The sequence below is a fragment of the Lates calcarifer genome, linkage group LG16_LG22, assembly GCF_001640805.2.
Source record: "Lates calcarifer isolate ASB-BC8 linkage group LG16_LG22, TLL_Latcal_v3, whole genome shotgun sequence".
NCBI lineage: Eukaryota > Metazoa > Chordata > Actinopteri > Centropomidae > Lates > Lates calcarifer.
Genome location: NC_066848.1, coordinates 21,826,037 through 21,836,794, shown reverse-complemented (window position 1 = coordinate 21,836,794; position 10,758 = coordinate 21,826,037). Strand labels below are relative to the sequence as shown.

General features: G+C 38.4%; 1 protein-coding gene across 1 annotated transcript; it reads left to right on the top strand.

Annotated features, from left to right (window-relative positions):
* The first annotated feature begins 211 nt into the window (after positions 1 to 211).
* wbp1la (WW domain binding protein 1-like a) lies at positions 212 to 9,043 on the top strand. The gene is made up of 4 exons (XM_018694089.2): positions 212 to 400; positions 1,769 to 1,871; positions 2,758 to 2,919; positions 5,912 to 9,043. Exons 1-4 carry the CDS (start codon positions 338 to 340, stop codon positions 6,385 to 6,387), a joined length of 804 nt encoding a protein of 267 aa, XP_018549605.1. The 5' UTR covers positions 212 to 337; the 3' UTR covers positions 6,388 to 9,043.
* Positions 9,044 to 10,758: the final 1,715 nt, after the last annotated feature.

Sequence of the window (10,758 nt, the reverse complement as noted above, 5' to 3'; positions counted from 1 at the left end):
GGGCAACCGGACCATGAATGTATTGGACTTGGTTGCAGATATGGAAAGACATTTCACCTATCATTCTGGCGACTTCTTCTCACCGATACGGCTTGTTCAGTTCTGCCGTGTGACATTTTAGAGTGACAACAGAAAGAGCCAATCGTTGTCTGAGGAACGCCTACATTCCTGAATGGACCAATGGCAGAGAGTCTTGGTGCTCTGAGGGAGCAATTGTTGAAATTTTGCTGAACTTGTTTTGTTTTGGTTAGCCATCGAGGCCGAAGTTTGTCAACAACGCTATGGTTAATTAACAGTTTAGTGGTTTAAAAGGTGTTATTCTCTAACTTTTTCGGCAATGGGATCACTTAAATTCAACTTTGGACAAGAAAATTTAGCGACGACAGCCACAGTGGCAGAGGTAACAGCTGGGCGACGTTCTTAAACAGAGTAGCAGTTAGATAGCTAGCTACACAAACTTAGCTAGCCTGTTAGCTAAAACAGATTTTGACTGTCCAAATCATCTTCTTTCATTTTGTGGTTGCTGGCTGTAGGCTTGTGGGTTCCGTTTTAAAATTTATCTTTCTTGTGGGAAAGATTTCATATTTGCTCCAACAGCAACAAAAATTAGTATTACAGTCAACAGTGCTAGAGACATTCAAAGTTAGACCAGGCTAACTTAGGTAACGTTAACAGGGATGGGCACTAACACACGCTTTAATTTATGTTACTCCAAGTAATACCGATGATAGACGCGGTCTGGCATCCTAACTTAGCTAGTTCCTGAGCCACTTTGGGCTGCCAGAAACCATATGTATAACGAAGGTTATAAATACTAAAAACTGATTGCTGAAATATAAGTAAGTCATAGATTTAAAACGACTGGTTACGTGGCACCTATGACACACAGCGATTAAACTCAGTAAGCTTAATAAGGTACATTCTTTAAACGAAAATGCGAGTTATGTTTTACTACAGTGACAACTGTACTGTCAGGCCCATTCTTATGGTTCAGACTCTGAAAGGGGACACGTTGGTTTCTAATTATACAATCCTAGTTATATGTGTGTGTGTGTGTGTGTGTGTGTGTGTGTGTGTACACGTGTGTACGTGTGTACATATACATATATACATTAGCTGTGTTACTTGTCAGAGAAGACATGAATCTGCAGAAGCTGAAGTTAATCTTTGCTTGCATAGCATCACACTTTGCTGCAGATGGAAGAGGTTGTGCAGTGTCCGTTTATAGCAGCTGGCTGCCTGTGTTACACAGTTCCAGTGAGGTCAGAGTGATGCTGCAGTGTTTACTTGGGAAACATCTGACATCTGATTCCACTTCTCACTTGGATCCAGGCAGTTTGTGGGCCACTGAGCTCAAGTTTGGTTTCTTTAGCAGCAGAAGAAACATGTAAAAGACATTAAGGTTGAAACTAGTCAGAGTATTCATTAATAAAGCCATAGGAAATTAATTAGAATATATTCTGATAATGTCTTAATCATTCTTTTAACCTTGTATGTACAGCCTAGAAAAGGGTTTGTTTTTATCTTTTGATCATCCTTCAGCAATAGTGTTTGTAACTTTACTTGGAAAAAAAAAACACTTAATGTGTGTATGGTAATATTTAAAAAATTAAGTAATATGGGTTAATCCTTATATATATATATATATATATATATATATATATATATATTTACATTTATTTTTTTTGCTATGTCAGAATGGTGGATGTTGTTTCAGTTATTTCCTCAAGCCAACTTGTGACAGATTGGTATATTTCTATATTTACAGGCCAGGTTGGTGTGCCAGGGAATAAACAACCAGAGCTACATCTGTGAGTCAGGTCACTGCTGTGGAGAGACGCAGTGCTGCAGCTACTACTATGAACTGTGGTGTAAGTTACCCTGCTCTACTTTGTTTTCATGCCATTCACTAAAAGATATGAAGCAGGAATACACAAACGAAAAGCATAGAAATAAATCTATATTGCACTGATTCATACAATGCACGTTTTCTATCATTTTATTCTGTATAACCAATATTACACTTTAAAGTAAAGGAAGTATGAAATGCTAAAAGGGGAGGAAGCCAAATGAGGAGCAGATGTTTGATAAAGGTCAGGAGTGGTACCAGTTAGGCAAGTGGAGCCAGGCCCTGAGTCTAATCTGTGCTCACATGTGCACTTGTTTACTGATTGTGCTGCTGCTGTTTAGCTACCTGGCTGTCTCTCATGTTGCAGAAGCACCTGTGTGCCATCTAATAAGAACTCCCAGTCTTTCAGTCCAATCACTGATATTTCTTTAATTTAAGGGTGCATTTTGTCACTCAGACTTGTTGATATAAAGAACACTAAAGCCAACCGGTGGCAGAGACCAGAGACTGAGAAAGAACTTGAGACACTTAAACCAGTGAAGGGATGTTAATAGTAACTAAGACGAGTGTCAGATTTCACTACTTTTTTAGCCCTTACCCAAACAAGTGTGGCAGCACTTGGTGTTGAACACTCACAGAAAGTTGGCACAAGTAAAAAAGAGTAGTTTATACTTAATCTTATACTTGTAACAGTTTTGTACAGCTTTTTGTGCCAAAACAATAAAAAAGCTATGCATTTGAGTTTGACTAATTTTGTCAGAGAAAAACAATAATAAAAATGTGTTCAGACTCAGCAAACTAAGGTGTCAAAGTATTATTTTGTTTGTCCATTTGTCTTTGAACTTTGTACCATTTGTTAGGATATGTGTTAAAGGTGTTCTGTTATGTGCATTGCGGGCTCCCTGCAGGGTTCTGGTTGGTGTGGACTCTGATCATTATCCTGACATGTTGCTGTGTGTGTCAGCACTGGCGCTCAAAGCAGCGATTCCAGCAGCAGCGCCGGCAGAACGAGATCAACCTCATTGCCTACAGAGAGGCTCACAACAACTCTCATCTACCCCTCTATCTCAGTAAGTAGCTGTGTGATTGGAGCTGTGTCTGGCATGCTTCTGCCTCTAAACATTCCAAACATAGTTAGTCTTCATCTAGAATAAGAATGTAGAATAACACTGGTGTTAATCTATCTCCTAATCTAATTTTTCAATTTCAAATTTTCACCCACTAACTCAATGTCCAATACACAAGACTAAACATGGAATTAGAGGATGGGTTCACACTTTTCCAAGTTTATCTCAAATGCCCGTATGCACAACAAAAGCCTTATTGGTCCATACCAATCTCAAGAAGATCATGTCTTAAATTAACTTTAGTGTATTGTTTGTCAAAAGCCAGAGTCTTCAGTCTGTGTAAAAACACTCTAAATCTCAACTCAAGAAAACATGAGGCTTTAGCATTTTGAGTATAAACAAATTAGAGCAAAAAAGTAAGTATTTTCCAAGGTTCCAAGGTTACTTTTTAGTACAAAATTCCAGCTTTATATTACTAACCCTTTGCCAAAGCTTTACATGAAAACATCGAATCCCGAAAATTTGGAAAATCTCTCGATTTGTCTAAGTCAGACCTCTTAAGCTTCATATTACCTTCAGCTGAACTTTCACTTACAGTAAAGTCACTTTGATAAGGGACTCTTTGTAGTCAATGTGAACAGAAGGAATAAGTACAGCAGCTAATAACCCTGTCAGCGGCCATTTAACTATTGGTCAAATACCAAGTCTTCAACTGTTCTCTCGAGACCTGGTCTTTAGCTTTAGATCCACACACATCACTGCTGTCATGCTAACCAGATTTGTCACATATTTACTTCATCATTAAAAGATGATGAAGAATTGGTATGGGTGGCAGTGCACATTGTGGTGTCATGGTATAAGTTAATGTCCCTTTTTTAGCTGTTAATGGTTAAATCAATTAGAAATATATTAACCGACATTGCAGAAGACAAGGACGTGGTGTAATTGTCATAAAATGCACTGTAGTTTGCTGTTGTATCTGATTGGCCACAATATGGTGTCTCTTACTGTTTAATGAGATGGGGTTACACATAAAAAAGTGTCTGTGTGCCCCTCTGTGCTCACTGTGGTTGTTGTGTTGATGAACATTGTAACATGAAGCTATTGTCTGCTTGCTATCCAGTGTAGCCAGCTATCTGAGGCTCTTGCTAACACCAAACTGGACTGGATAAGGTTTGATGGTACTTATAAAGATGATGAACACAGGTAGTCAGAAGGAGCTGCAAGAGGGGTGTATCAACTTGTATCACGGATAACTTAAGATTCAGACATTCAACAACTAAACTCCTTCATCTGGTTAAAGGTAGACATTTGTGTAACTGCACTCATTATTGTGCTTAAAGTAATAAAATGCTGATTTTGAATGCACTGAAGGGCACCTGTTGAGGAATGTAAAATATTTCACACTTTTGCAAACACAGACTTGCTAAAAAAATGTGTAGGCCCACAATGAATGGCGAGCATTTATCTTTTAAGATATTGTTTGGTTGGATGTCTGTGGGCAGCTCACTTTCCCAGTAACCACTAGTCAGCTGACTTAGTACCTGCAGCAGGTTGATTCCTCTCTCATCTGTCTCATGTAGTTCTTTTCTTTGTCAGTTAATATTTTTCAGACATCAGTCTTTTTGAGCTTATCATCTCTGACAGATGTAATTCTTGTTATTTGACATAAGGAGATGTTTTCAGTTGTCATTAAGTTATTTCTTCTGTGGCAGCAGAGCCTGTTATGCTAGCCAATCCAAAACTTTAACACTGAAAGACGCACTGTAGACAGATTTGTAAACACTCGCTAGCCGGGCAACATAACTAGGCTACAAACATCCCATAATTTTACTCTGTAAAAGATAGTTACACTTGTACTTGCTCTATTCAAAATGAATATCTGTTGGAACACAAAATTGTGTAGCCTGGAAAAATTACACAACCCATGTTTTTTAAACCTAATCTTCATCTTATACTACAGCTAATATGGTATCCCCTCTCTCTAGAGTGGGTGTTTTGCCTTCATTGGTTTAGGTGCAGCTCAAAAATGCTTAGATGCTGTGCAAGTCTTATAGGGAAAACCCTCTCGTATGTGATTGGTCTCATTCCTTCTTTATACAGATTTAAGCTATGAAGTGACTTTGATCAGCTTTGTCAAGCATGAAGCCTTCTCATGGCTGTTTGCAGCTTTAATTTTAGGCAATTGAGCTACTTCTTTCTGTTGACCGTAAAAAGAGTAGAACCCACAAATTTCCACATGCAGCTATATTTCTATATTGATCTTGTAAAGCATCCTGTGAAAAAGGTGTTAGTCCATCTCTTTGTGCTTGCTAGCCACATTTACTCTAGAGATCACGCAATTTTGACATTAAGAAGATCCTTTGTATGTTTACACAGAACCACACAGAGTGTAGTAATGCTACCCTGGTATGATTGTTGTGAACACAACAGGCTTAGCATTGGCTGGGGGGGTGGGGCTCCCCTTTTTATACAGACATCTGCTCAGCTGTATGACTATATCTCCACTGCTAGCTTAAAGGTGGGATGATAAGGCCCCACTATTGCACCTCCATACCATTTGTATAGAACAGCGAGGCAGAATAACAGTGCAATATTCCTACCTCAAAAATGCTGTGTCAAAGGGGCTTCAGACTTTCCCACTCTGTCCTTGGCTCGGGGCCATGAGCCCTCTGCCTCTCTATCCTCAGGTAATGTACAGTAGCTTTTTATGGCTTTACCTCTGAAAAGCTGCAAACCATGTCGATGAGAGAGGAGTTTTCAAGTTTTAAAACCAAAACAAAGAGGCTAAAAAGCTCTGCAGAGTTGGAGACAATTTTCTCTGGGTTTATCAGGACAAGTGTCCTTTTTCACTTTACATATGTCATTTGAGCCAGTATTAATATGAAAACATTGATTAGGGCAGTTTTAAACTGGTTATGTGTTGAGTGGAAAACCTGTGCAATGGAATAAAGCTTAGCTCTTTCATACTTGTCTGAATTTTGTAATCCTCCAGGATTCTTGCCCACCTACTTGCTGCCAGCCTATGAAGAGGTAGTTGACCGCCCAGCCACACCTCCTCCTCCCTACACCCCTCTCCAGCCAGCACCTTCACCCTCAAATCCACCTGAAGAATCTCTGTGCTCCCACTTGGCTATCTCCATCCCCAATGATGCTGATGCAGTGCTACCTGCTACTCCAGAGGCCATGCAGACCAACCTTAACAGTGCTTACAACCCTAACAAGGACTCAACACCGGGCAGGTACCGGCGCTTCACAGGGGATTCTGGGATTGAAGTATGTGATGGTCAGGAACTGTGGGATCAGCACACCTTTTTAGAAAGAGAAGAAGAAACAGAGGAACAGGGGGTACGGCCAGTGGAAGATCCATGTGATCGCTGTGGTCTCAGGACCTCTGAACACAGCCATATTAGTGAACTAGGCATTCACGAAAACATCGATGGACACACAGAGTCACAGTCTATTAGGTAATCCAGAATATTGACTAGTGGTGCAGAAACAAAACTCTGTAGATGTCACTGATGCAATATTATACCTTTGATGCTCAGGGGTTTGGTCTTTTAGTACATGTGTAAGCTTGACTGACACCAGTGTGACAGGCCTGGAGACAAATGAAAGATATGACTAGATGAGAATTTCCCAAAATTTTAAGCTACATTATGCAGACTGTGGTTTGAAGCAGAATGTATGTTGTTAGCCAAGCTCCTCTTCTCCTCATATTCAAGTTCATCTTTGGACAGTCACTAATTAAAGTTGAGGGGCTGTCTGCTTTGAATTGTTCTCCTTTCAAAAAGTAATACTGATATTCACGTTCACTAATACAGTTCTTTTCTTTAAGCTTTGTTGAATGCTTCTCTGACTCAATGCCCTTTTTAACTAAAGGAGCTGTTGTACTGTCACTGACTGTAGCATTAGATTTGCATACCTCCTAGATTTAAGCGACGTAATGATATCATACAGCAGTGATCATCAAGTGGCTGCCTATGGGCCACATGATGCCCACCAAAGCTTCTAATCCAGCCCACAAAATACTAAAGAATTCAGTAAATGTGTGCTCCAGTAGTTATCGTATCTAGCATTTGATGCCTACAGTATCTTCCATATGTTGATTTACTTAGAGCTGCCACAATATCAATATTGACCAACACATACTGATTTTCAGATTTTTTTACTATTTTCAAATGCGTAAAATCTTATTTAATTGTCGATATGTGCACAGTGCATTGAGTTGCAAGTGTAGCTGATGACCACTATCATACAGTATACCCCCTTATGGTAGGTAGAGCTTGACCATTATTGATTTAATTGCTGATATACGCACAGCAGAACACAGTATTTCACTGACTGAGACGTTTTAGAGTGTAAAACTAAAAATGTCTCTGTGGTAGACAAACTAGGAAATGGAGACATTGCTTCCAAACCACCTCAAACATACTTTTTGGCATTTTTGTGCTGACATTTGTTGTTGGTTCTAGGTTATGTGCTGATACTGATATATAAGTGATGAGTCACAATGAGCCTGCTGATCTAATGGCAGCCATAGTTTCTCTTTAATATCTTAGGTTGTAGTGGTCATGCAGGGCATTGTAGAAAATCAGTGAGCCGGTCTGCTTAAGTTGTCAGGTATTTTTGGAGGATTAGCCAAAAACAGATCTGTTAAACTACAGGTCCTCTTTGCATATTGGACTCTGGTATCTTCAGCTGCTTCCTGGTTTTTATATATTATTTGTGATCATCAACCTTCTCTAATTGCACAGCACTGACTTTTGATTCACAGTTGCCACACATAAAGTACTGTCACTATAAGGCCACATGTGGTGACAGGATTCAGGTTCACAGGACCATGTAACTTGTTCCAGACAAGTTTAAGCTCAGCTTAAACTCTAGAGCTCCAGCTCCAACATATCCAGGCTTGTTCAATTAATTTAAGATGCACATTGTAGCTTAAGACAGTTGTCACATGATTGGAGGTTTAGTAAAAATATTATGCATTTGTTCCTTTTATATTGATGCTGACAATGTGAACAATGCTCTTATCAAGTCTTATTAATCAAATCAGTCAGTAAGACTTAGAGAAATGAGTAAGCAGGCACACATTTACCAAATGCTGAAACTGAGTATGAACTTACAGGTGATCCCACTTCAGCTTACTTTTTCTGTGAATGACATACTGCAATATCATGACGTGCTTTAAATCAAACCCAAAGCCGTGCATCAGCTGCCATCCAGTTGGTGCAATACAGCAGATTACAGTTTGTCTTAACACTATTATTATGCAAATTATTTGGCATGTGCTTCCTCACAGGAACTAACTCATAATATCAGGATTTATTGCGAAATTTACAGAAATGTAGTTTATAAAAGTGTTAAAGATTGTTTTGAAGGTACGTCGAAAAGCACCACCAAGAGCATACTGATTGATGTACTGTATTTTGTACACTGCTCCAGTTCTTGTACCACAGATTGCTTTAATAAGTGATCATTAACCCTTGTATGAATCTCTAGTCACCTGTCACACTGGTGTTAATTAAAGATTCTGATGCTATAGTGCCATAATGTGTAGGCTTATGTAGCCTTTGAGTAGAAAATATTTAGGTGAACTTGATCAAAGCTCTGGAGTGCCTGTGACTTAAAAGTTGAAAACTGTGCAACCGATCCGTGTACTCATTAACAGATTCATTGTCCATTTAATCAATGTTGTAGTTTTGTTTTTCTGTAGTTTGACAAAATGTTCTGTACAGATTGAAACTGCATTAAGTGCTGCTCAACGATTACATTGCTCTAGACATGTAAATGAGAAAAATGAGAAAATATCATCATCAGTATGTTATTCTGAAAACATACACAAATGTGTGTTAGAGGGTGTGGGTTATAATCTGTGTGTACATACAAAGGGAATGACTACGGTGCAAACGGATGATACACTCCATGTATGAATGTGTCAGGCTGTAGAGAAGCTGACAGTGAAACCCAAACCTTACTGTGCACTGAGGGAACTTTGCTCTAATTGAGTCAGTTGAGCACTTTTCCATATATGCAGCTTTGAACAGTAGTCTTCAGCAACAGGTGCTACACTCTGTATATTTGTTCTTTATTATCTGCTGAATAAAATTCTATTTTTCTGTTGTGTTTTGTATAAGATATAGTTATTAAAAGTTATGGAGAACACATGGTTTTGTTTTTTGGTGAGCTTCACAAGAACTAAATACAATTATTTAACACTTTATATACACTCTACTGTACAATCAACTATCTATCTCTACTTCATCTGCAGTTGATACATCAGTACAATAAGCTTTAACAAGTTGATATGGCAGTGGTGGAGTGTGTGTTTTTCTGCAGGTGGGAGTTGCACTTAGTTTACTCAGACAGTTGTAGGGCCATAGTGTGTTGGCTAGCAAACTGACCCTATGACAGGCAGGAAAGTTAGAAATTGATCATCTTCCGGAAAGTTTCTGAACAATCCTCATAAAATTTTTTAGGTTGACTTTTTGACATCTTCTGTTATGACAACTAACCAGCCTTGTCAATTTTATCTGTGAGGGGTTCTTTTGCCTTCCTGTAATCCTGAAGCATCGTGAGAAGATAACATATCTTATGTCCAAAGACTAGCTCCTTATTAAAACCTGTGCTTTCTTGGTAAGCCTTCTTCCATATTTGCGCATCATGTAAACTTCAGAAAATCTTCGATATGTAGCTGCCTCATGAAAAAGTCTCACCCCAATCTTTGGTATTTAAAATAAGGTAATAAACTCACATAGCATAAAGCAGCTAAAGCAGTATCATTAAGAGTAGAGTAGTTTTAGTCAGAAAGTAAAACAATATCAAATAAAGGATGGAAGAAGGAGAAGGAGACACTGGAGGGGGCCACCCCCTCTGGCAGAAAGCAATAAAGGAAAACTATTTAAAATTAGAAAAAGCTTTTCCTGAAGAAAATGCAGTGTGAATGCTGAAAGCTGAAGAAATTGCTGAAGCAATGTTGAAAATAGCAGAAACAATACCTAAAATGTTAGTTTAGTTTACTCTTCTTTCAGAAAATTTCTGTCTGTGGCAACTGTCAGACAGAAACAAAAACACAAAAAAAAAAAAAAAAAAATAGATCAACAATAACATCAACAGACAACTGTAATCCTTCTGTAAATGACACCTGTATTGAATCCATGCAGTTTCATCAATTACTGTCCCTAGATATTTATATTCATTTACACCTGCACCCTGTAGAATCAAGAGTTGGAAGCTAAAATGTAAAATTGGAGCTGGGAGCTTAAGTGTGTTAGCTGAACAAGCTGAAAGCAGAGCATGTTGTTGAAACAGCTGAAAGGCAAATAATACAGAGCTGGAAGTGGAAATAAAATGCCATATCCTGAAACAGCTGATGGTTTGAATTTAAAATTTAAAACAGAAAGAAACAGGTCTCAGAAACATGTTGTTGAAACAACTGAAATGAAATAATACACTGCCAAAGCTGGACATAGAAATAAAATGCCTTGACACTAAATTCTTTGTATTAATATATTAATATTCTTGTCATATTGACTAGTCAAAGCACTTTACACAATAGGTCACATTCACCCATTCACACATGCATGATCCACATATAAAGTGCTCTGACACAAACATATGGTACATCTGGGACATTTATGGGGGGGTTCAGTATCTTGGTTTAATACTTGAAAGTCTTGGGACCCATTTAAAGCTGAAATGAAGTCTCTAGCTGACAGCATGTAGTTGAAGTTCAAAGAGAATGAGGTTTTAGAGGATTTGAATATTCCCTACATTCATTTGAATGTATCATTTAAATTTTAGCAGAAAAGGCTGAATATATATATATATATTTAAAAA

Coding starts and splice junctions, on each gene's coding strand:
- wbp1la (XM_018694089.2), top strand. CDS start 338: ATGGGATCACTTAAATTCAACTTTGGACAAGAAAATTTAGCGACGACA. Junction 401..1,768: donor CGACAGCCACAGTGGCAGAG/GTAACAGCTGGG, acceptor CTATATTTACAG/GCCAGGTTGGTGTGCCAGGG. Junction 2,920..5,911: donor TCATCTACCCCTCTATCTCA/GTAAGTAGCTGT, acceptor GTAATCCTCCAG/GATTCTTGCCCACCTACTTG.